The sequence below is a fragment of the Argentina silus genome (assembly GCF_951799395.1).
Source record: "Argentina silus genome assembly, chromosome: 3".
Classification (NCBI taxonomy): Eukaryota; Metazoa; Chordata; class Actinopteri; order Argentiniformes; family Argentinidae; genus Argentina; species Argentina silus.
In genome coordinates this window covers 22762652-22787827 of record NC_139657.1, presented here as the reverse complement: position 1 = coordinate 22787827, position 25176 = coordinate 22762652, and the positions used below count along the sequence as shown (strand labels likewise).

At 41.4% G+C, this 25176-nt stretch overlaps 3 protein-coding genes across 10 annotated transcripts; 2 read left to right on the top strand and 1 right to left on the bottom strand.

Moving 5' to 3' along the window:
* Positions 1 to 1054: 1054 nt before the first annotated feature.
* Positions 1055 to 5385, bottom strand: LOC310801876 (cytosolic 5'-nucleotidase 1B). Of its 4 annotated transcripts, none has more exons than XM_083666044.1 (7): positions 5322 to 5385; positions 5058 to 5113; positions 4821 to 4943; positions 4571 to 4700; positions 2240 to 2362; positions 1837 to 2000; positions 1055 to 1716 (listed from the first exon to the last, which is right to left on the bottom strand). In XM_083666044.1, exons 2-7 carry the CDS (start codon positions 5091 to 5093, stop codon positions 1468 to 1470), a joined length of 825 nt encoding a protein of 274 aa, XP_083522170.1. In that variant the 5' UTR covers positions 5094 to 5113; positions 5322 to 5385; the 3' UTR covers positions 1055 to 1467. The 4 variants fall into 4 exon arrangements, with proteins under 4 accessions (XP_083522170.1, XP_083522172.1, XP_083522171.1 ...); XM_083666046.1 differs by having other exon boundaries at positions 4821 to 4940; XM_083666045.1 differs by having other exon boundaries at positions 5058 to 5138; positions 5322 to 5363.
* Positions 5386 to 6220: 835 nt separating this feature from the next.
* Positions 6221 to 12481, top strand: syt8 (synaptotagmin VIII). Of its 5 annotated transcripts, none has more exons than XM_083665774.1 (9): positions 6221 to 6357; positions 8916 to 9072; positions 9431 to 9600; positions 9683 to 9778; positions 10693 to 10860; positions 11022 to 11189; positions 11379 to 11496; positions 11651 to 11784; positions 11896 to 12481. In XM_083665774.1, the coding sequence occupies exons 2-9, from the start codon at positions 8937 to 8939 to the stop codon at positions 12133 to 12135; spliced, it is 1230 nt and encodes a 409-aa protein (XP_083521900.1). In that variant the 5' UTR covers positions 6221 to 6357; positions 8916 to 8936; the 3' UTR covers positions 12136 to 12481. The 5 variants fall into 5 exon arrangements, with proteins under 5 accessions (XP_083521900.1, XP_083521901.1, XP_083521899.1 ...); XM_083665775.1 differs by having other exon boundaries at positions 6232 to 6368; positions 8931 to 9072; XM_083665773.1 differs by lacking the exon at positions 6221 to 6357 and adding an exon at positions 6944 to 7071.
* A 3062-nt stretch (positions 12482 to 15543) lies between these two features.
* LOC310802833 (uncharacterized protein) lies at positions 15544 to 19715 on the top strand. Its single transcript, XM_083667402.1, has 4 exons — positions 15544 to 15827; positions 15926 to 16012; positions 17624 to 17808; positions 17904 to 19715. Exons 1-4 carry the CDS (start codon positions 15710 to 15712, stop codon positions 18789 to 18791), a joined length of 1278 nt encoding a protein of 425 aa, XP_083523528.1. The 5' UTR covers positions 15544 to 15709; the 3' UTR covers positions 18792 to 19715.
* Positions 19716 to 25176: the final 5461 nt, after the last annotated feature.

Here is a 25176-nt window from a genome sequence, read left to right as displayed (position 1 = left end):
TGATAAGATCCTTGTTACCAGCACAAGGGTTGTAAAGAGCAATAGACTGACGCAAACAGGTGCACTTTGTACTTTAATCAAATAACACAGGTGCAATAATTATAAATGTTCTATCTTTGTGAGGAGGACTAAATCTTAACCCATGAAATACCAGGGCACAAATCTACTTATCTGTCAATGCTTAGGCACTCAATCATATATCACGTATGTTCCGTGCGTGAAGCGCGAACACATAATGTGAGCGGCTACCTTCGAATCTGTCTCAAATCAGATTCCTTTTCAGTTACCTTCAGACAATAATTATACGTTGGAAGGATAGTAACTTTGGAGACAGAGGCAGCAGGCAGCTACATTTAGATTGAGACACAGCCATGGTTATTGTTGTCACCGCACTCGTGTGTCATCTCAGCTGTGCAGCCATCACACGACGACGCATGTGTTAGGCAAGTTTTTACGACAGTTTGCGCCATGGCATTGGATCGGATAGCATTCCCTATCTTCGATTCCCGATCGAGCATTTTAGCCCAGTATCGGATCAGTGTATCTCTACCCCTAACCCCCACTCCCCTTAGGGTAGGTAGAGACTCAATTCACTGTAACTGAATTTTTACTCTGGTATTAAATGGTTATAATGATGTGCACATTAAAATGTAGTCTGTAACATTTCTGTTTAGATAATCCTGCATATCGATTTTAGTAGCATAGTACATATCAGCATAACAAGTGATTAAAGCCTTGTCACATAAGTACTGTAAATGACCTGCAGTAGCCTAGGCCAACTTCTAAGATGGGATGTTGTGCTGATGTGGAAGGTTCAGAGGAAAGTCTTATTATTTCCTCATGGCAACGGCAAATCACAACAAACAAATGCTGATAAACCTACTGTAGCTGTTAATCCAACATCACTGTTACACCAATCAACTGCCATCACTCTGATAGAAGTGTACACACCAGGGTAAAATAACTTTATTATTCATCTCCACAATAAAACTAAATAACCCTAACCCTAATTTCAAGTTACAAATGATCCTTTCTGGACTCTAGTTCACTTTCTGGGCTCTAGTGTATCAGATCATTTATACAGCATTTGTTTTTGCATTGAAAACTGACATCAACACACATGCATTCAAAGATGTCCTCACTTCTTAATGGGACTTCCTGGTAAAATAAGAGTTGAAAACTACATTGAAAAATAGACAGTGTGACTCACGGTCCCTGTGTTGTATTTCATTTATTGATATTATTCATCTCACTTTATTTATCAACATTGTTGAAAATAGCTTTGGTTGCCACAAACATGGCAACACCATACAGTTGAGACATAACTATTTGACTATTGAACTCAATGTTCAAAATCTTGTTTCAATAATAAAGATGGCCGCAAAAGTAAAACTAGAATAGATAAAGTGCTGAAAATCTAACATTAATAAAACATCTTCTCCCCAATTATGCTGCTTTAATGACATATTATAGAACCAGGCCATCAAGGCAGAGTATGTGAGGCTGCACTAGGGTAAGGATAGGGCTGCGAGGGGCTCCTGCGAGGCAGAAGGCCTCATCTACCATCAGACCCCAGCCTCGCAGTGTCTTCAGGGCGTTGGCGCACATGTCCCTGCAGCCCCATTCTGTTATCAGGCTGGTGCAGAGTGGGCTGTCTTCCAGTGTAAACTTCCTCCTCATCTCACCCATAAGCATGGCAAACTCTTTCATAGAAACCTGGAGGATAACAATACTTTCTTTAGTGAGTGAGAGTGGTCAGTTGATTGCGACAAACTAAAGTCTATTACGAATGGAATCAATTTTGGTATAGGAAAAGTATGTTGCACTGCATATTACCTTAGCAGCTTTAAAGCTCTGGAGCTGAGGCTCACTGAAACCCTGTTCTCTCAGACCATCCAGGGTGTCCTGGGAGAAGCCCAAGGCGTCTCCTGAGAACAGAACCTTGAGCTTGTCAGAGGCTGGCTGGGCTGTGTGACGGTATAGTAGTGCTGAAGGGACACCTGTCAATGATAAATTAAGAGGTAAATGTTACGTTGAAGTATGAGTAAAATGTCTGACTGACAGCACCTACAGTACTTGGGTTAAAAGAACAAAACAATAATGTTGCAGAACATTTTGTACAGCACCTAGTCTTGCTTGTCAAGACTGATGGGAAGAAGACTGTACAGCACCTAACTTGAGACAAAAACATTTGATAATAATACTAGTAAAAGATCTACCACTAATTCCTGACGCATACCTTTTTGTAAGGCCTTGCACACATCATTTGTGTCTGTGGACAGGAACAGCTTCACATTATTTGATTGCAAGCTCTCAATGGAGTCCTCCTTGTTGCAGAAGCAAAACCTGCCAATATCAAGACCTGTATGGAGGAAATACAGTGCCCTCCATAAGTATTGGGAGAAGGAAGCATTTTTTCTTCTTTTAGCTCTATACTATATGAAATCAAACAGTGAGGTTAAAGTAGAGATTCTCAGCTTGGTGTCACCATTTAAGAAAACCTTTCAGGGCACCAAAAGTATTGGGAAAATTGGCTTCACAGGTGTTTCTGGTAAGTCAGGTGTGTTCCGTCACATCATTTGGGCAGGTATACTGTATTAGAGTTGTCAATGTCTTAGTATCAGTATTGATTCTAGACTTTGGTTTGCCTTTGGAGTCTGATATTGGTGTCTGTCAACATGAAGTCCAACGAGTTGCCACTGCAAGTCAAGGAAGCCATTATTAGGCTGAAAAATCAGAAGAAAAAAAAATCATAAACACATCTGAAACCTTAGGCTTGCCAAAATCCAGTTCGGAACATCATCCAAAAGAAAAACACTGGTGGGCTCAGCAATCGCAAACGGCTGGTAGGCCAAGGTAAACTTCTACAGTGGATGACTGAAAAATGCTCACCATAATGAAAAAAAACCCCAGAACAACTGTCCCACAGTCCAGGAGGTAGGCATGAATGTGTCACCCATTACCATCCACAGAAGACTTCACCAGCAGAACTACAGAGGCTACACTGCAAGGTGCACAGCACTAGTTAGCCATAAAAACAGGATGACCAGTTTACAGTTTTCTAAAAAGTACCTAAAAGAGCCTGCAGAGTTTTGAAAAAGGTATTGTGGACAGATGAGACAAATATTAACATCTACCAGAGTGATGCCATACCACCTTATCTGTGAAATATGGTGGAGGGAGTGTTATGGCTTGGGAGTGTGTGGCTGCCACTGAAACTGGCTCACTTGTCTTCATTAATGATGTAACTGCAGCAGAAGAAGAATTCTGAAGTGTACTGAAACATGTTGTCTTCTGAAGTACAAGCAAATACTTCCAATCTCATTGGACGGTGCTTCATCATACAGCAAGACAATGACCAAACATACTGCCATAGCAGCTAGAGGGCCAACAAAAAGTGGAAAGTTCTACAGTGGCCAAGTCAATCTCCTGAACAATCTCAATCTCAATTGAACATGCATTTAATTTGCTGAAGAGGGGACTTAAGGCAAAAAAGACCTCAAAACAAACAACTGAAGATGGCGGCAACAGGCCTGGCAGAGCATCACCACAGAAAGTACCCAGCGTCTGGTGGGGTCAATGGGTCGCAGACTTCAAGCAGTTATTGCATGCAAATGATTGTCGACCAAATACTAAACATCAGTGCTTCATTTAGACATTATATGTTTTTTCCCCCAATATGTTTGGTGCCCTGAAATAGGGGGAGTATGTTTAAAAAGGGTTGTAATTTCTAAATAGTAAAACCAATCTGGACGAAAACAACACTGATTCTATATTTTGACCTCATAATTGTTAGATTATTATTATTTATTATTTTTTATTATTTTTTTTAAATATAAAATCCAAACTGTTGGCGTATAGAGCCAAAAATAATGCTTCCTTTTCCCAATACTTATGGAGGGCACTGTATAAGATGGAACTCATCAAAGGAGGCTGACACATTACTGCACTGAAAAACGTATTATGCATTTTATCAGCCACTCATAGAAATTGAATGAGTGCTCCTAACACTTTATTACGCACTCCACTATTTACCTAACCTCGTTGAGACCAGGCTTCTAGTTCGGAAAACCTGGTGAAATCCTTTGCAGAAAGTAGCTACAATGGGGTGGTGAATGACGGCTCTCCAAACGTCAAACTAATGAAATACCTAATGCCTTCATCAACTACATTTTGTGTACAGTATAAAGCACTCTCTGGCAAAACAGAGTAGTCCTACCCTGTCGGAAAACAGCCAAAGCAACGCACATAACAACAAGCAATCTTCTATGTTCATGTGGGAAGACTTGGAATGTTACATCCAATGAAATTGTGTGCACATTCTCCCATCGCTCCGTCCAGGTTCAATCCAAGCCAGATTGGCTCATGTAAAATTCTCCAGACCTCTAAAGGAGGAGTGAGAATTACATAATATGGGAGATAGGCTACGCAAGACTACTATTTACCTTTTAACAAAGAAGGTACATATTATCTACAGAGTAATTACACCACAATAACATTAGACATTTAATACATCTATGCACAAAGAAAAGTGTTTTTATAATATGTCCATGATTATTGTAGGCCGTACCATAATGTTTGACACTGGCAATTATCCTTGAATTGTTCTCATCGCTGTCATTGGATAATAGAATCACATCAAACAGCAATGTTTCATCAGGATTCTTATCCAACAGTCTTTCATTCACTGCTTGTATTGCCTGAGGAGGGAAAATATGTAAATAATGAATCTTTGAAACTATTTGGATTGCTACATTGTAACAATTGTAATTGTGGGCTATGTACTGCATGCACTATAGCTTGGCAGTCTATCTGTTCACCTTGATGAACGAGAAAGCTGTTCCCTTTTCCAAAGCGTCTTTAGTTTCGATGGCTTCCTCTGCTTCTGTGTCGAACATTGCGTTGGCGAAAACGGCAACTGCCACAGCGTGATCTGCATCCTTCTGAAGAACATCGATAACATTGTTGCAGCTATATATTTATCTGATAAGTTTCTATTGACAAACCAACAGCAATAACCAGACAGTTCTGGACATTTACACTTTTGTCTCTCTCACCTGTTTTACATCAGTATTACGCACCACTGAAACCATTCTTTATCAACACGGGAGGCCTAGAAAGGAAATGAAAAAGAGAAGCTGGAAAAAGACAGAAAGACGTTTTCGAATGGCCTTGGATAAACAACTTCTAAAATAATCTATCCAACTGAAGTTTTTGAAATGGCAAAAAGAAAATATAACCTAGAATTTCAAATTACATTCATGTACTTGCGAAAGAAAAACTATTGGCCAAACAAACTATTAATGAAAGCCACAACTTACTGTTTGTAGTATGAATTAATGTCAGTCCCTAGTCCTCATACATTACTTGATACTGTATTTCCGTGCTTAGACCAGACAACTAAAATTAAAGCAATACTGCCCTCTACTGAGCTGGAGTTGTAAAGAAAAACTACATTTCTACACCTACTATTCCGGCCCTTAACCAACACATCAATATGATAACGCCATAGTTCTTCCAAATCCACAATAGGCTGACCTTTCTTGATCTACATCAGGTCAGGTCAGGTTTTGATTTGATTTGTTTATTTTGGTCTTTTTGTCTGTGGTCACAGATTGTAAATCAAATCAAATCAAATTGTATTTGTCACGTACATCGCATACAGCCGTAATTTACATCGTGGAATGCTTTGGGATCTTGCTCGCTCATAATGCATTATGCAGTATACAGCATAAACAATTCCCAACACAAATGTAGTAAAAAAAAGTTGAATTAGGATTATATTTATCTTCAGATACAATAGGAACATATTTGAATGTGATTTTACCAGCAATAGTGACTGACTCACTGTAGACAGTGATCTGAACCAGTTTTTAGTCTAATTCTTTTGCAAATGCAAATATTTGTATTATCACTCCTTTTGTCATGAGATTAGATATAATATGATACTCCATTGTATGTTTTTTTTCAATGTGTTTACCATCTATCCGTACTACTATTTCACAAGCAACCTTGGATGGAGCCACATTCTAATATGCATGTACCGTACTGTACACACACACACACACACACACACACACACACACACACACACACACACACACACACACACACAGGTGTCACTGTGTATGCATTAGGGGTGTTACTCACTGCCTGAGTTAGTGTAATGTGCTGAAGAAAGACCTATTGAAGCCTACAGTAGTTGTGAAAGCTCCACTATACTCATTTACAACCAATGGATTGAATGGAGTTTTATTTTATTTGTTTATACCTTAATGGGATGGAATGTAATACTTTAATCTTGTCAAGAAAGGGAATGTTTCTGAAAGGAACCTAGCTTTTATCATCAGAGTGCAGGTACAGTATGAGTCTCTTTCAACTTCTCACATTCTTCCCCCATTTGACCAATAATCAACAAACCAACATTTATGGAAAGGTGGGTGATAGACGTGGAGTGGAGAGTGTTAAGCGTAGCCTGTATTGCCAAATAATAGTCAATGTAATATTGAGAACTTCAAAAGTGTGCTTATTTTATTCAAATGCTCATATGTGTCCACACAATTATAAGAACATAAGATTGTATTACATGCATGTGTCATTGTGGACAATGTCTTGTTGTGTTACTCAGTATGTACACTGACATGCTCACGAAGCATGGAGATCACCAACGTTTGTTTGTCAAGTGTAAATACTGACTGAATATTGAACACTTGAGCAATAGCTAAGCAAACGATATATTCAGTACCTGAGCCAGAATAGACATCCTACTAGGTTGCATGATGAGAACAAGTATGGGTGATGTATGGGTATGGAATTCAACATGAAATTCTCAGTGAAAATCTGGCAGAGGCGGAACAAACTGTCCCACAAGACTGTTTCCCCTCTCTGATCAAACATGTTATACAGTATACTAATGGGCTGATCCAGACACATTCAGAGGAAAGTAACTTCCTTCCCCTCACTTGTTATCCTTTGGAATTCCTTCTTGCCGGGGAACTGCATGGATCAAGGATATACAGTAATACAGGCTTTAAAGAAGGATAATAACTACACTTATTTAGCACTGAAAAAGTGAGTGTTATGTCTGTATTTTCATTAAAGTCTTCATACTCGTATTGTAAGTAAAACTTGATCCTCTCAGCATATAGCCATACAGTACTATATCACATATCTGTTGATGAAGTGGCTGTTGTAGTTTTGTTGTTTATATTCATTTAAACAGAGCCGTGAAACAGTGCTGGGATACTTTGGATCTCCAAATTCTTACCCTCAAATACTTTTCCTCTCGTCTACATGTCTGTATTGTATTAGGCTTTAGGGCTTTTAGGGTAGATTTTAGGGTATTTTAGGCTTTAGGGCTTTAGTCCATAGAGTGTATTTGTTTGTCATGCCTTTTTAGTGTTGACACATTCAAATGTAGCTACCTGTATTAACTACAGAAAGTAAAGAAAAGTAATCCCCTATATGGTCATTATTTTGTTACACTGTTTGGTGTTTAAAGAAGGATAATAACTACACTTATTTAGCACTGAAAAAGTGAGTGTTATGTCTGTATTTTCATTAAAGTCTTCATACTGGTATTGTAAGTAAAACTTGATCCTCTTAGCATATAGGCATACAGTACTATACTGTATACTATATCACATATCTGTCGATGAAGTGGCTGTTGTAGTTTTGTTATTTGTATTCATTTAAACAGAGCTGTGAAACTCTGCACAGTGCTGGGATACTTTGGATCTCCAAATTCTTACCCTCAAATACTTTTCCTCTCGTCTACATGTCTGTATTGTATTTTAGGGCTTTTAGGGTAGATTTTAGGGTATTTTAGGCTTTAGGGCTTTAGTCCATAGAGTGTATTTGTTTGACATGCCTTTTTAGTGTTGACACATTCAAATGTAGCTACCTGTATTAACTACAGAAAGTAAAGAAAAGTAATCCCCTATATGGTCATTATTTTGTTACACTGTTTGGTGTTTACCACTGTTTACCAGTGGAAGACAATGTTATCTGAGTATGAATCACACCCTGTTTTAATGGGCTACTGCTGTGTGCAGCTGTCAGCACTCCCTACAGTTGTTTAACAATGGTGGTGGCTAAGTATCTGCTCTGCCATGCAGGGGAGGCTGGTGGAGGTAGAAATCAGAGGATGGGCACATTGTAATGCATGGAATAGAATGAGTAATTGTATCATACAATAATCCCATACAATCCCATCCTCCGATTTCTCCCCTGCTGCCATGGAAACCATGTTTTTTTGTCACTAGGCATGCAAAGTTTTGTAACTTTGTGTCTGAGAAAAGATGGAATATGGGGTGTTATTTCAGTTTCAACATCAATATCTGGTGGCATCCTCAAACAACCTGACAGCAATCAGAGAATGTATACAGGAAAACTCCCACTCACGAGAAACATTATATTGTGTACCAGCAGGGGGTGCTAAAGTGAGTAAGGGAAAATACATGGGCTCCAGTAGAGATCTTCCAAAAATTTGCTTTTTAAAATTATGTTTTATATTAAAAGGCAATCTAACTTATTTCCAAGGACAGTATATATACATATGACCAACACATTTTGGAGATGCATTACGTCAATGTTAACTGTCCTTATTGTGTCTTACTGAGGTGTACGCTCTGCTGCCACTGCAATAGGAACTGCACGTTTTATTCACTTGAATAGGAAAGAGAGAGGGTGGAAAGAGTAGAGAGTGGAATGGCTGTCCTTAGAAGGGCTGTGTAACCTGACAAAAAATAATTCTAGCCTGGATCAGTGTTTTCTCTCACCAGCAGAGACTGCTGTGGAGCAACAGTAGCTAACAGTAGAACTGGTCAGGACCATCACAGGAGAGCCCTGAGCTATGAATGACACACATTGCTTTTTCTTCATGTCTGTGTTTGCTGTTTTGCTCTAATTTTTAGGTCTACATCCGATAGACCATCATGCCTTCCGAACCCCCATTAGCTAACGCCACCATAACCACCATTGCCTCTAACTCCACATCTAACAGCACTGCTGCTTCTCCCACCCCCACCAGCGCCCCTGACTTCCTGACCCGACTGCTGAACAAGATTCCCTGTGAGTAATCCCCCCCCCCCCCCCCCAACACCATGCCGACTCCCACCCTCTTCCACTCACGCCCCCCTCGCTTGGTCTCTCCTCTTCCTCCTGTCTTCATCTGTCCCACTTTCCCGAGATGGAGCACTGCCTCGGCACCTGTCCTGTCCATCATATCTAATTCCACACCAGCGCACATTTCTTACCTCTCAATTTCCACTTGTTACAAGTTTATATCTCCTTAATCCTCCTGGCTGTGCTCTTGCCTCATGCTTTACATGTGTGCCATAGTGTGACAACTTCTACACTGGCTCCCTCAGACTCTCAGCTCTCAAGTATAAATGCAAGGCAAACGTTTTTTCTTTTTTTGTGCCCCCAGTGCCAAGATGGGCTGTCTACGTATTATTTGCCCTCATATGCCTGGTAGTTTTGGTGTGTATTCTGTGCATCTTTGTGAAATGCTGCTGTAAGGGGAAGAAAAAGAAAAAGAAGAAGCAGGACCAGCAGATCAACCTGAAAGGATTGAATGGATCCACATCTACTGCGCTGGTAAGTGTGGAGGTTGGCTGGGGGCCTGGGGCAGTGAATGTTATTGGTTGGCTCTACCTCTGACAGTGTTATTGGTGGGCAGGTCCAGCCTGACACGGATGATGTGGAGTATGGCTCAGCTAACAACCCAAGGGGAAGACTACTCTACTCTCTGGAATACACTGCTCCTTTGTCAGAGGTAAGAGTTCGACTGAATAATGATAATGTAATTTATCTGCACTTATTAGTAGGTTTGCATCAGCAAGTCGAACTCTTGATATGCCAATTACTTATTTTAAGTAATAGGACAGTGAAGCATTTTTTCTTCTTTTTTCATTTTTTCAAAACTTACTGCCATAGCAACTAGGGAGTTTTTCAGGGCCAAAAAGTAGAATGGTCTTGACTGTCTTCAGATTTAAATCCAATTGAACATGCATTTAATTTCCTGATGATCAGATTTTAGACAAAAAGATATCAAAACAAACAACAATTGAAGATGGCTGCAGTACAAGCCTGGCAGGAGCATCACCAGAGAAGAGACCTAGTGTCTGGTGGGGTCAATGGGTCACAGGGATTGTCGACCAAATACTAAACATGAGTGCTTAATTTGGACATTCTATGAATCTGTCCTATTATTTATGGTGCCCTGAAACTATGTATAAAAAGTGTTGTCATTTCTAAATGGTGAAACCAATGTGTACCCAACTGCCATCAACCTTTAACCTAGTCATTGTTTGATTTCAAATCCAATGCTATAGAGTATAGTGCCAAAAGAAGAACAAATGTGTTTGATCTATCTATACCTCCCCTCTCTCATCTATCCATCCTCTCTTTTATCTATCCATTCAATCATCCAACCAACCAACCATCCATCCAACCAAACCATCTTTAAACCTTTTCCACTACCAAAATAAGACTTTGCAAGACCACAAAGTTTTCTTCTTTCTTTTTCTTGTTACACGTATCCTGTTTTCCATGTAATCCAAAATATAATTCACATCACCATATATACTACAGCATATATACTACATAGTTAGTCGGCATTTCAGTGATCTGTGTCCCTAGGTCTTCCCCAACTATATTTGACCATCATATTATCTATCATCCTTTCAGCTGACAGTTGGGATAAAAGAGGCTGCCGCCTTGAAAGCCATGGACATGGGAGGAACCTCAGACCCATATGTAAAAGTCTACATCATCCCCAGTAAATCCAAAACATGCGAGACCAAGGTCTTCAGGAAAACCCTCAACCCAGTTTTCAATGAACATTTCAAATATCAGGTACGAGAAGGATTCTCAGGCTCTACATGATATTAATAGTGTCTCATGTAACCTTGTGTGCTTGGAATTTCTGTTTACTTACTGTAAACACAGCAAGTGAGTCTGTGTTTCACCACCATATAATTAATTATTTACCGTACCTTTATTATTATTATTTCCAGATTTCCCAGGCTGAGCTGAAAGAGTCAACAGTAGTGATGCAGGTGTTTGACTTCAATCGATTCTCCAAACATGATATCATTGGAGAGCTGAGGCTGCAGCTCAACACTGTTGACTGGAATCATGTGATTGAGGAGTGGCGAGACCTGAGCGAGCCCTCCAAGTTTGAGGTTAGAATGGTTACTTGATTACACCTAATTATTCTATCATACTTGGAGCATTAAGCAAAATCTGCTTACAAATACCACACAACTCTAGCTCATTACTGTAGCTCTACATTCTATTTATATACTGAAATATTTTCATTTTTCTTTGGTTTACTTGTTCATGTTGTCTTTTGTTATCCATCATAATTACAGGATGAAAATCTGGGGGAGATCTGCTTCTCTTTGCGCTACGTTCCAACTACTAGCAAACTCACTGTTGTCATCCTGGAAGCCAAAAACCTAAAGTGTATGGACTCTGGAGGATCATCAGGTAAGCCTCTCTGAGAAAAAAGACTGATATGTTGTTCTGGTGCAGTAGACGCTAAGTATGACCAATCAATGAGACAGCGTCGTCAGTGAGACACTGGACGCTTGAATTGTTCTATTTGTCAAACAAACTACATTGTATTTCTATCTATCTATAGATCCCTACGTAAAAGTACAGTTAGCTTTGGACAAGAAGAAGTGGAAGAAAAAGAAGACATCTGTTAAAAAGAGAACACTGAGTCCCTACTTCAACGAATCCTTCACGTTTGAGGTGTCATTTGATCAAGTTCAAGTAAGTATGATTGTACAGTATTTAACATTCAATTTATTTTTTGTTCAGAATAGCAGAACGCCTGTGATGCTTTACATGGCTGTATTAGTATTATGCTCTCACACCCTGCAGAAGGTTCAGCTGGTGATTTCGGTGTGGGACTATGATAAAGTGAGCAGGAACGACGCCATTGGGAAGATCTTCCTGGGCTGTAATGCCTCTGGGAACCAGCTGAGGCACTGGGCGGACATGCTGTCCAACCCCCGCAGACCCATGGCCCAGTGGCACAACCTGCTCTCAGCCGAACAGGTGGACTCCACCCTGGCTCTCAAACACACAGTCAAGATCCCCTTCACCAATAAGACTTTCTGAGAAAAAACCCTCAGCAGTGGCCAACATGATAATAACCTGGTTGTTTATAGACATGTTCAGAAATCGTGTATTGATTGTAGCATAAGCATTTCTTTGTTGTACTGGTGTACAAGCATGTACTAGTTTTATACTCAGGTTGACACACATTAAATACTATTGATATAGGATTCCCTCGATTGCTCCTTTTTCAATGTGTGTGTCTCAATCTCAGCTGTAAAAAAGGTGTTGGTGCCTACCTCAAGCATATCAATGGCCTCAAGTTATGATTTTCAAACACTGCTCACTTGGATAATGGACATACTCCAAAATGGAAAATGATCTGCAATAAATGTATGTATGATTTATTCACTCCCAAAGGCGTGTGATTTAGTGTGTCCAAATCTCAGGTGATGATATGATGTGCCCTTGGCTCAATCAAGATGAGCACAGCATCCCTCTCTCTCTCCCTTATGACACTGGATAGGGACAAAGGGAAATCAGTGGAGCCACAGCAGTGTCAGCCGGGGACAACTGTCTCCCAATTAGCATCGATCCCTATGGTAGTGAGAACAACAGGGAGAAACAGGGCCTCCTTTATTAGCGTCAGCACCAATGCAACCTCATTAGAGCTACATAATTAGGATTCCGTTTTACTGATCACTGTAAGCATAAGTCCAGGAGGAGATGTTGCTTACAGCTCACAAGTGGTCAGGTGGTCATACTACAGTACATTATATAGCATGACACATACTGTAAATAAAGCCTCTAACTCTGTTTTTTGTCAGACACAGTATTGTCCTGAATACAATGATATCGCCACATATAACACTGATAACAAAAAAGACTGTTGTAAAATGTACTTTGCTTGAACTGTGTCATAATCAAGCTCCACTGCAGCTTGTATGACCAACACAATTAAGAAGTAGCACTTCAGGAGGAAGAAGAAAATACATTTAATTTCCAATTTAAGGTGACAGATTTGGGTTCATCATTCCCAGACAGAGTTAAATGGATGGCCAGTGTGTCCTGCAGATGTGTTCCCTGAACCTGAGGGGTTGAGTGATCCAGCAAGGGCCCACGCACCACATACTGTAGTCAGTAGTCATGACTCACCCTGCTGTGAACACAGCACACTCTGATCCTCCCTGTGACGCCTATCCTCACCAGGCCTGCGACACAGCGCCCGCTGTGTGATCTGCAGTGAGTCACCACCATGCGGAGCACACACCGTAGCATCAAAGAACCCCTGGGGGAAAGGACCCTTCCCTGTCTGATTCAGCCAGTGGGCCTAATCAATAAACCACTATGGCTCACTTTGGTACACCAATGACCATTTGGCTTGAGGCAAATTATCCATTAGTGGGATTAACCTTATTTTTAATTGTCGGTCTCAGTTCCCAAAGCTCTAAATCTCCCTCTCTGTCTGTACTCATTATCTTATTTGGAGTATATCTGTCTGGCATCAATGTTGATGAACCCAAGTGTCTCAAACAGGTGTTGAACAATGGTGAGGGGAGGGGAGAGAAAAACCATGAGACCAATGTCTTAGCAACCGGCAGACCAGGCTATCACTAGCTGCTGCTTGGCAGACTTATCATCTTGTACCTAAAAATGAAAAGCTGAGGAGCTTGAGGAGCTCTTTGAAATGCAAATAACACAACCCACCAACCCTGTACTGCATGCTCATCTCCATGCTTTCGAACGTGTCCACTATACAGCCACAATGTATTCACCCCTCAAATGCCGAGAACATTTCATAATGTTGCCCCTCATGATGTTTGTCAGTGAGTGTATAGAGTAGACCTATTATGTTGCTGTTGACTATGATATAGGCTAACAATATGAAAATGAACCCTTCACTTTACCAATTATATGATGTGTGTACTATACAATATGGGGCTTGTGCAGCTGGTAATGTTTTTGTGCTGACATTAAAATGGCTGTTTTCAATTTAAAAATTACAAAATGTGGCCTGTTCTCTAACCCTATCCACTGTGAGTTCCTCTTCTCTTCTGTCCTTCACAGGCACTAGATGTGCTCACAGCTTGTCTGTGTACAACTGTGTTACATCATCTGACCAGTGTTTCCAGGATACCTAGAGAGAGGCAAGGCTGTCCAATTAAAGCCTGCCTTGAAATCACCTCATAAGTGATTGCTCTCAAGGAAGGTTTGCTTCTTGCAGATTGCAACTAGCAAGAAGGAGCTCTGAGAGAAAGAAAAACAGCTCAACCAACAAATCAACATTGTGCAATAGGTAAGTGTCTATACAAATGCCCTGTTGACAAGATTTCATCACAATGGGATATTTGGATATATATAAAAAAAAACAATGTGCTATGATGTCATTTTTGTAATTTTGTATAGAATGTAGAAGTAGAGTAGGGTATGATGACATGTCTTTAGGCCTATAGTTGTTTTAAACCAATGTGGAATTAAACCAATCAAACATGTCAAAGATGTATTTTGGTTTAGGATCTATAGAGGCAATGTAAACACTGTCATTCTTCCAGGTAACACTTTACTTTAAGTTGCCTGTGTTGAAAAATTCTAGTTCCTAATAACATAATAGTAGTAACAGCAGTAATTTAGCGTTTTGTGCTCTTACCTTACAGTATTTCACGTGTGTAGGCTGCAGTAAACCACTCAACTAAACAACTGATTACGTATTATGTACATTATTTATAATGCATACAGTATGTAATTAATAATATACGCAGCATGTTGATACAATGTTGTTACTAGTGTAATAAGTACTACACAGGTATAGGGGCAAATTACCTGCGCTTCATCAAGAACAGGATCAGTCGACAAGTACCAGTCGTGATAAAACGCCACTGGAGAAGGAACACTGGGGACCAAGAACCACATTTACCAGAATCCCATTCTTGTCGCTTTACTGAGGTAGCTAAATCTCTGTTCACGTGAGCTTGCTTTTTCTCATTCAGCCCAGTGCTGTATAAAGGGCGAGTGGATGGCGAGGGTTTGTGCTAACTGGAATTCAACACCAGTTCTTTCATTTTGTGGTCATTTATGCAATCGTTACTGTTTGTGTACAGTGTATGTGCCTTTGTGGTGTGTGTGTCTGGTTGGCGAGCATAGCACAGTAACAAAACAGCAATACGTTGTGCAGTGGTGGTGTAGCCGCAATAGCTCCAGTTAGCTAGTTAGCTAGATTGTAATGCGTCTGCGAGACAGTGATAGTTAGTTTTGATAGCCAGACTCTCATTATGCTTAATAAAACAGGTGCATTCGACTAGGGTTTCACTGTTTTACCACGGGCACACGCCATGGGGAATCATATTACTGTAGCTGGTAAACGCTAGCGCGAGCGACCACTACATCATGAGTCAGAGAGTAGTTTGCCTCCTTCAGTATGCTGCCTTTCTGCAGGTAGCAAGTCATCTTTCGTTTTAGCATTTCGCCGGGGAATTGCATTTCCTATGCTTGCCCAGTAAATGAGGCTCAATGGAGAATGTCAAGGCTACACTGCAGGGACATATCTTATATCAGTTTTTAATCGGAATGGCTTTGGAAAATATATTGCTGAGTGAGACGTTTGCATGGTACAGTACATATATAATAGCCTCTTCAATTGATGTGCATGTGTATTAGCAGGGTGCAGAAAATGGAAACCGTGGAAAAATGGAGCAAAGACGTCAGTTCACCTAAGCTGTTGGATAAAAAGGTGTTTTCCAAACAGAATGGCAGGACAGGTAATGTTTATTCTGTTTTTAAAACACTAATGTACTAAATGGTTTATTGTGCAGTTGTGTGGAGCACAACTGAAAAGTTAATGTTCTTTTACCCACAGGCATGATTGCTAAGCATCTACACAATACATTCAAAATTCCCAACAGTTTGCAGATACAGTCCATCACTCGCTCAGAATGTGCCACTGGTAAGTATATAGTCCAAATATTTTACTTAAACTATTCTAATCATTATTGTATAACAAACACTTTGAGCACACACACAGTGGCGTTTCGTCATTTAGGGTTAGGGTGGCGCTGGCGAGAATTAAGCATCACCCTGTAATATAATTGTATCTTCATATCCTACTGTTAGCAAATGGAATAAAAAATGTTTAAATCTTAGGTTAATGAAACATCCGCGGCTGTGCTTTAGTTTATTTTCCTTGAGTATGGAAGCTCTGAAAAGTGTGTAATTTGCTGTTTTTCGCAGCTGTCAGACTGGCTGGCTCAGTGCTACTGTTAAACTCCAGGCATTTTGTCTTTCTCTGGCTGCAGCGCCTTTTTGAACCGCTAGGGACCGTGGGGCCGGTGGAGCTCGGCCCCTTGAGCTTGCCTTTGACTCAAAGGAGAGACATGATTTTGAGCATGCGCACAACCATTTTCCCCACTCATAGCGTTTCATTGACAGAGAGGGGCCAGTCTTGTTCTGGCCCCACCACCATATGTGGTAGTGGGCCATGCTCAAAGTATGCCTCTCCTTTGAGTCAACAGCAAGCTGAAGGGGCCGAGCATATTCAGGTGCATCTTTGAGACAATGTGAGGGAGATTCTAGACTCCAAAGACATTATGATGAGCTGCCCATATTTAAAGGTATATCCGCAATTATATAGAACGAACTACACTGTTGCATAGCCAGCTTGTTGATGAACTACACTGTTGCCCGAGGCAGCTTGTTAATTGTTTATATGTCTGCCGCATCTTTGCTATTGCTTTCCCGCGGGTTCTGCTGCGTGCAAATTGGACTGGTGAAAGTAGTCACATAGCAAGTGGTCATAGCTAAACAGAAAGCTAACATGTTGGAAATAGAAGCAGCATGATTACGCCCATGAGAAAGAGTTCAACATGTGTCTTGATCTTAAAATATATTCTGCTAATAGGCTATGTATTGATGTAGGCTATATCCAACTGCGTTCATGACGGGTGATGTGTTGTTTCACTGTGGTTCAACTGGCATGCATCTGAGCGTTTTTTGACAGTGGCCCCACCCAAATTTGGGGGTTACACACAATACATCATACATTGGGTTTTTATGGTTTGATGAGAATCTGATCTAGGAGTAGGTCTGAGCGTAAGCTGCAACATGTATCTAAAAAGGTTTGACTCTTATCATAACCAATCACATTTAGTGGCAGGTAAATCTTGACACTTCCCCATGTCCTTTGTTGTGGTAGGACCTCCCTTTTTGAATCAGTGAGATATGTGTTTGTTTAGCCCAACAGCAAGCAACATTCAGCCTGATATGAGGCTCCATCTTGTCAGTTCTCCTTGATGATGTCTCATGATCCAAATGTGTCATTAGTGACAATGTTGAAGATCATAAGTAGTAACAGCAATTAATGAAAGTGCTGTAGTCAATTGAACTAGATGTTGGTATCACTGTTTTCTTGTGTAACTAGAAAAAGATAAACTAGATAAAGAGCCACTATCCCTTTGAGTCCTTCTTTCCTATTTTTTTGAAGTTGGTATTAATACTGAAAAAGTTACAATAGGTTCCGAACTCTGGATTTCTTTCTCCTTATGTGTTGTTTGTGATTCAGGCTCCTGTCCAGATCTGATGATGAGTAGGAATGAGCAGCATGAGCCCCGGCCTGTTCCCATGGCCCTCACCCCCCAGCTGCCCCCCCGGGCCCACCGGCCCCTCTGTCTCTCTGTCTCCTCTGACAGCAATGGCCGCTTCAAGGCTCTGGAGACCCAGGAGTGGAAGAATAATCTCAAAGCTCAGGTATGCTCACATCATCGGTAGGTTCTCAACTCCTGTGACGGCTGTGATGTGAGTGGTTGTGGCACTCCCATGTTCTGTGTATGTCTATGCTGCAGATGGAGCAGGCCCACAGCGCAGGAGCAGCCAGCAGCACAGGCTCTCTGGAGAGAGCTTCCTTGTTCTGTGCCTCCGGCTCCACCACCGCCTCCAGCTCGGGCCTGTCCAGCCCCGTAGAGGGCCTCACCAAGAGCAAATCCTCCAGCCGCTTCTCTCTCTTCTCCCCACCCTGGAACAGCAGTTCTGAGTCGGACTCTAACCCCCCCTCCCGCTCGGGCTCCAAGAAACTGCGTAACTACAGCAGGAGGGCTGCTACAGGGCCTGCCGGTATCGGGGGCAGGGGGCCCGACACCCCAGAGCCCAAGCACACCGGCCCCGAGCACTTCCAGTACTCAGAGCCCGTCATCTCCAAGGTGACAGACTACATCTACGTGGGAAACCTCAACGCGGCATACAGTGGACGCACGTTGTGCCGCAACAACATCGACAGCATCATCGACATGAGCAGCCTGCCGGGGGAGCAAGGCCCCAGCCTCAGCCTCATCCCCTGCACCTGCTCCCGGGGCGCCCGTCACAGCTGGTCCCGCCTCAAGGTGGATATCAGCGACGTGCCGGATGCGGTTGGCGAGGGCCCTGCCCTGAAGCAGCGCTGCTTCGAGGACATCAACGAGTGCATCGACGCCTCCACAGAGAAGAGGAAGCGCGTGCTGGTCCACTGCCGCGACGGCTACTCCCTGGCCCCCACCTGCATCATTCAGTATCTCATGGTAAAACAGAACATGAGGCTGATCGCTGCCTATGAGCTGCTGAGGGCCAAGTACCCGGTGAACATCAGGGAGTGCCACCAAAACGTCCTGGTGAGCCTGGAAAGAGCCCTGCGGCCTGGAGGCAATGTTGATCCGGAGTGCTTCAAACAGGCCATCTCACGAAAAATGGCCTGGACCTAACTGTCCCCCCCACCCCCTCTCACTGTCATTTGGTTATCTTTATTCTTTACAATCTAATTGCGGCATTGGATATTTTTTATGGACTACTAATGGCAGCTTTACTTTTTGTTTAAGTCAACTGGATATAGTCATTTTCCCACTTGCGACGTATCAAAATTAATTGTGAAATGTAATTGCAAGTTGATGTATTATTTGCCACTTCTAGCCTGTGAATTTGACCTGTGATGTTATTCCAGAAGAGGGATAGATGTACTGTGTACAGCTGCTAAATGTGGATATTTTTTGTTCTCGATCACATGTTTAAAGTATGATTTCCGGCTGATGCTCTGTGCCATTCGGTTTACAGCCATGCCAGTTTTGTTCCGTTTCATTTCAGGGGAATATGAATGGGAGATCTCAGGAGACCTTATGATGTCATTCCATTATAGCTGCAACACGCTGCTGATAGCTCTGAATAATGGAGAACTGAACTACTTACTATTGGATCTACGGCCAATAACTGGGGCAGATGATAACTGTTTATCAGTGACATGCAGGGGACTTTGCACATGGATACCTGTTGTTGTAAATCGTTACACCTCCCTCGTCTGTGACCCTGACACTGACATGACAATGTGGTATCCTCAGACATTTTCTATGGTTATACCGACCAAGGGGAAGATTTATATCATGGATGTCCTCTATGAGGAAAACTGTTTTAATCAAAAGTGACGTTCCCTATCACTTTTAATCACCATTTTTAAATGCTTGGAAACAGTGGCTTTGTGATTTCAGCTTTTGTGTATGCAGTGAATCTGGATGATCAGTAACTTTATGGAATATCAGTATTAGTATATGAATCAGGCTGAATCATGATACAGTGTTATACTGCAAGAATTCTATTGCACTATTGACAAGGGTCTTGTTATCTGTTTAATGGGTAGTAGTGAGCTGTCGTAACATGAATTTAGAAAAACAGCATTTTTTGGTATGAAATTGAAATGTCATTTTACTTGACAACTCTTTCACAGATGAAGGCTTGTGCTCTGAGGTTTGAGTCAGTTCGTATGTCCCGCTTTAAAGGGATAGTTCACTGAAATTTAATAATTGGTTTAATACACAGTGAAAGCCCAGAATGTAAACATAACTGGAGACACTCGTCATTTTTGGAGACGTACATCACCATTATGATTGCTACCATATGTAAATCTGAGAGGTAGCTAATGAACGGTAAATATGCTCTGATTTGGCCCAAGGTTTACTAAGCTCGCAGTAAGGTATATTGAGAAATGTACTGGAATTTACTGTTAATTTGCTACCACCCTGACTCTCTTTTGCTAGCAATCATAACACTGATGCCTGTCTCATATTACATTTTGCAGTTTTGATGTATGGACTTCAAAAAAGTATTTTCTTTAAAGCAGTCCGTAGGCCAGTAGTTACTGCAGTTCACTTATATTTTTTTCTTCAAAGTCCACAGGCTAACTGTTAGCATCATCTACCCCAAAACTCAAGGGTTGAATGTCTGAATTGTCTAAATCCACTCAAATTTGTGTCATTTCAGCAATTTATCAAACAGACTTGAGTTGCTGTCTTTCTGCAGGCTCCTACAGCTACTATGTAACTCTATCTATCTGTACCATTTGGGCATGCAATTTGAAGCATACTAACAGACCTTACCCCTCTTGTTTTGACAGCACAATTGTGCTAATGCTAACAATGGGATGAGCAAACTAAGCTATACTTTTGTTCACTGAAACTCAAGGTCACTAGATTACTTGCTAGTTATGAAATGAGGTAAATTGATACAGAGGGTGAATTTTCCTTTTAAACGATTGAAAATACACTCACCGGCCACTTTATTAGGTACAACTGCTCTGTAACGCAAATATCTAATCAGCCAATCACATGGCAGCAACTCAATGCATTTAGGCATGTAGACATGGTCAAGACGACCTGCTGAAGTTCAAACCGAGCATCAGAATGGGGAAGAAAGGTGATTTAAGTGACTTTGAACGTGGCATGGTTGTTGGTGCCAGACGGGCTGGTCTGAGTATTTCAGAAACTGCTGATTTACTACTGGGATTTTCACGCACAACCATCTCTAGGGTTTACAGAGAATGGTCTGAAAAAGAAAAAATATCCAGTGAGCGGCAGTTCTCTGGGCGAAAATGCCTTGTTGATGCCAGAGGTCAGAGGAGAATGGCCAGACTGGTTCGAGATGATAGAAAGACAACAGTAACTCAAATAACCACTTGTTACAACCAAGGTATGCAGAAGACCATCTTTGAACGCACAACACGTCGAACCTTGAAGCAGATGGGCTACAGCAGCAGAAGACTACACCGGGTGCCACTCCTGTCAGCCAAGAACAGGAAACTGAGGCTACAATTCGCACGGGCTCACCAAAATTGGATAATAGAACATTGAAAAAACTTTGCCTGGTCTGATGAGTCTCTATTTCTGCTGCGACATTCAGATGGTAGGGTCAGAATTTGGCGTAAACAACATGAAAGCATGGATCCATCCTGCCTTGTATCAACGGTTCAGGCTGGTGGTGGTGGTGTAATGGTGTGGGGGATATTTTCTTGGCACACTTTGGGCCCCTTAGTACCAATTGAGCATCGTTTATACGCCACAGCCTACCTGAGTATTGTTGCTGACCATGTCCATCCCTTTATGACTACAGTGTACCCATCTTCTGATGGCTACTTCCAGCAGGATAATGTCACAAAGCTCACATCATCTCAAACTGGTTTCTTGAACATGACAATGAGTTCACTGTACTCCAATGGCCTCCACAGTCACCAGATCTCAATCCAATAGAGCACCTTTGGGATGTGGTGGAACGGGAGATTCGCATCATGGATGTGCAGCCGACAAATCTGCAGCAACTGCGTGATGCTGTCATGTCAATATGGACCAAAAACTCTGAGGAATGTTTCCAGCACCTTGTCGAATTTATGCCACAAATAATTAATGCAGTTGAGAAGGTTAAAGGGGGTCCAACCCAGCACTAGCAAGGTGTACCTAATAAAGTGGCCGGTGAGTGTATATCATTGTGAAGAGGACACAAAGTAAGATAACAAATGCAATTTAAAATAACCCAAAGAGGCCGTGATTTATCGTCAATATGGTGACGGTTAGGAGGAGTTGTTAGACACGGCGAGCAGCGGAGTGCTGGCAAACCAAGTCACAATATTGACGATAAATCATGGCCTCAAGGGCATCATTGCTTTTATACAACAGTTACACAACAAATCAGAAAATTGTGACAAGAAAACAATGCTTTAAGTATTTGTTTTGATAGATTGAGTTTTCTGCCGTGCACCGAGAAATATAGTTCCCAAAACTACAAACGTCAAGGGAACATGTTACACAAATCTACTGTGTCGTAGGAATATCATAACAGGTGATTTAACCGTGACATTATTGCTATGATATCACAGCTTTGAATGCCTCTCGGCCAATCACAATGCTTGTTTTCATCAACCAGTTGTATAAAGGAAAATAATCAACACCGTAAAACGGCCAAAGGCACAGCCAAGATTGTAAAGGAGTTGTCAAGGAAATTGTACTTTTTCAGATTATGAATCATCATCCTCTTTCCATTCTTTTCAAAAGATGGCCATGATAACCAAATTGCTAATATTGGCAGAAACCTGACACCTGAGCATGTAGAGGATAATTTCATGCAGCATCACAGCTGCTGTATGACGTATCTTATTAGCTACCCAGGGGATTATATGAAAGCTTATGACTGTAAGGCAGGGGTGCATAGCTACGGTCCTCGAGAACAGCATCACTGCTGTGCAGGTTCTTGTTCTTGTCTTGTAACCTGATTTCTACCTGGGACATCCAGCCAACCACTAATGTTAACGTAATTGATCAATGAAGTGCCAACTGTCAAGGACAAACAAAATCTGTCAGTACTGCGAAATACAAGGGCCTGAGCTGTGTACCCTCACTCTAGAGTGTGTTTCACGGAACATGATCAACAAGTTTTCCAGTGAACTCTAGTTAAGTGTCATAATTGTCCAGTTTATAGAAACTTGAAAAATTCACAACATTACTACCAAGTCCTTAACAGGCTTCCTTTATTATGTAGAAAAAAAACATTTTCTGTTTTTATCAAAGCTGGCTAATTGATTTTATTTTGTGAAATGGTCAGCCATATTGTCATTGTTAATGAAATCATCATAAACTGCTATTGTTTTCTCTTATGACAGAGAAGGACCCATTAAATTCCTTAGTAATGATGATATAGCGATTATATAATAGCGCTTATTTTTGTCAGCAGTGGTAATATGTTTTTATTATTCTGTCACCAGTATGGTTGGAATGGAAGCTATAAGTAGGGTGCCTTTGTTTGAATTTGTCTTGTGTGACTGTACAGTGACACTTGCACACATTGTATGCAGTTATTAACATTGACAAGGTTTTTATGCTGTAATATGTTGCCTATTGTTGATGCTATCAATGTTTTAATTGGGATACATGATGTAATGATGTTATGAAAGAATATAATTATGTGAATTCGTAAGCTATTGCTGTACAATTTTTGTTTTGGTGGTCAGTCGGTGCACAGTGCCAGTATTTTTACCAATGCAAAATGTGGTGGTGACTATCATCCATTGTGATCATCAGATATTTTGTGCATCTCTGCATTCCCTACAACTATGGCCATTGTAAACCTAGACTGATGTTTAGATATTTTTTTCAAGGTAAACACTGTTTTGAAACAAATTATTTGAAACAAAACTCATGTTGTTGGAGGTGTATACAGTATGGCCCTTGAGATGAGTGTTTGGGTCGCCTCAACTTGTTAGGTTTTTATAACTTGTTCTCTCAGGTGAACTCTAAATGGCCCAGAATGTTCTGAATGAATATGAAACCAGAATATGTGAAGCAATGTATTTCTTGTCAAGTTTATGAGTGAAATGCATTCATATGTGTACATATTAAAGAAAAAAATGCTATTGTCGTCATGTTTGATTGATTGATCTTAAGTGTCATGCACCTGCCAAGGGTTTGGCTTTGGCCAAACACACTCCGCATGTCATTGAGTAATGTAACTTGCATTGCTCCCTCCATCAAGTGTCCATTGGAATTGACCTGTAGATGGTTGACTGCTTGTGTTAAGAATGTTCATAGAATGGCTCAGGTTAAACAGCATGTGTCACTTTCTTAAACCCTAAACCTCATCTCTAACACTGTTGTTACCGTAGTCTCTAATACCCACATACGGTTGTGTCTGGCCATCTGTTCCAGTTCACACCCTCCAATCCCCAGTCTCTTGATATATTATTGGTGCCACAATCTGTCAGTAGTTTCATTTTTAACATCAACAGCACACCCACATTTTGACATCTCTATAGCCGTTGAACACACTGACTTTGCCAGTCAATGGTGGCGTGAAGCGGAACATGAGACTAGCAAGAGAGCCAGCCTATTGTTACTGCATCTGCTACATGTCTGCTATTATCCTAGATAATCAACCTTGCTTCTGTTATGCCTCCAGCTTCTTCCGGCGGTTTCCAGGTCTGAGGTTGAGCATCAAGGAAACTGTTATAGAAAATAACACACACACACACACACACACACACACACACACACACACACACACACAAAATAGTATTGTTTCAAGGCCATACAGAACGGAAGCCAGACCAGGTAGTCATGAGTTGGTGATGTGATATAAACATTCACAATGTAATTGCATCTTGACGTCTCACAGTATTTCTGCGATGCACTTCTGGTAATGGTAGAGGGTGTGGTGGGGGATCCCTGACCCTGTGACATACTGTATTATTAGCCTCATTTGCCTCACACATATAGGGCTCCCAACCTCTGCTGTGGCCTGTCTGTCACCAGCCTCAGTGACTTCTTTGACCACTACTTCAGCTTTTCTTTTTCTCAACCTTTCCCATGGTCCCCCTCCCTTTCTAGCTCCCACTGGTCCCTAAGTCAGCAGCTCTCTCCTCCCCTCCCATCACCACCACAACCCAGGTTTTTGCTGAGGGTGCCGTCTCCACTTCACCCAGCTGTCAAACCCATTAGTGACGTCTGCACAGAGCGATGTTACATGCAATCGGACATTTAATATTTTATTTATCCCTCCTCTGGCCACAGTGTAATATCCTTGTCATGTGTCTGAAGGAAGGGTTCTTTCACTAATGTTGTACTGCATCACATTGTTCAAATTTCTCCTTTGTTCCGAAATCAGAATGAAAGAACGTCCCTGTGCTGCGGTAACTGTTGTTGTAAACATCAGCCTTACTTTGTCAAAAGTAAAGCCAACATATCCATCCACTGCCCACTTTTCTCTACTGTAACTTTACATCAACAGCCCCCTGAATAGTCCCCTTCACTCTGCAGCCAAACCAAATTCTGTGCATGTTTTTTC

Bases quoted from the DNA above. Each gene is read 5' to 3' on its own strand.
- LOC310801876 (XM_083666044.1), bottom strand. From the start codon at position 5,093: ATGGTTTCAGTGGTGCGTAATACTGATGTAAAACAG. The intron at 4,944-5,057 runs GTGAGAGAGACA...GATGTTCTTCAG, and splicing joins GTAATACTGATGTAAAACAG to AAGGATGCAGATCACGCTGT. The intron at 1,717-1,836 runs GTAATATGCAGT...GTTATCCTCCAG, and splicing joins AGAGCTTTAAAGCTGCTAAG to GTTTCTATGAAAGAGTTTGC.
- syt8 (XM_083665774.1), top strand. From the start codon at position 8,937: ATGCCTTCCGAACCCCCATTAGCTAACGCCACCATAACCACCATTGCC. The intron at 9,779-10,692 runs GTAAGAGTTCGA...TCATCCTTTCAG, and splicing joins ACACTGCTCCTTTGTCAGAG to CTGACAGTTGGGATAAAAGA. The intron at 11,497-11,650 runs GTAAGCCTCTCT...ATCTATCTATAG, and splicing joins GGACTCTGGAGGATCATCAG to ATCCCTACGTAAAAGTACAG.
- LOC310802833 (XM_083667402.1), top strand. From the start codon at position 15,710: ATGTGCATGTGTATTAGCAGGGTGCAGAAAATGGAAACCGTGGAAAAA. The intron at 15,828-15,925 runs GTAATGTTTATT...TTTTACCCACAG, and splicing joins CAAACAGAATGGCAGGACAG to GCATGATTGCTAAGCATCTA. The intron at 17,809-17,903 runs GTATGCTCACAT...TCTATGCTGCAG, and splicing joins AGAATAATCTCAAAGCTCAG to ATGGAGCAGGCCCACAGCGC.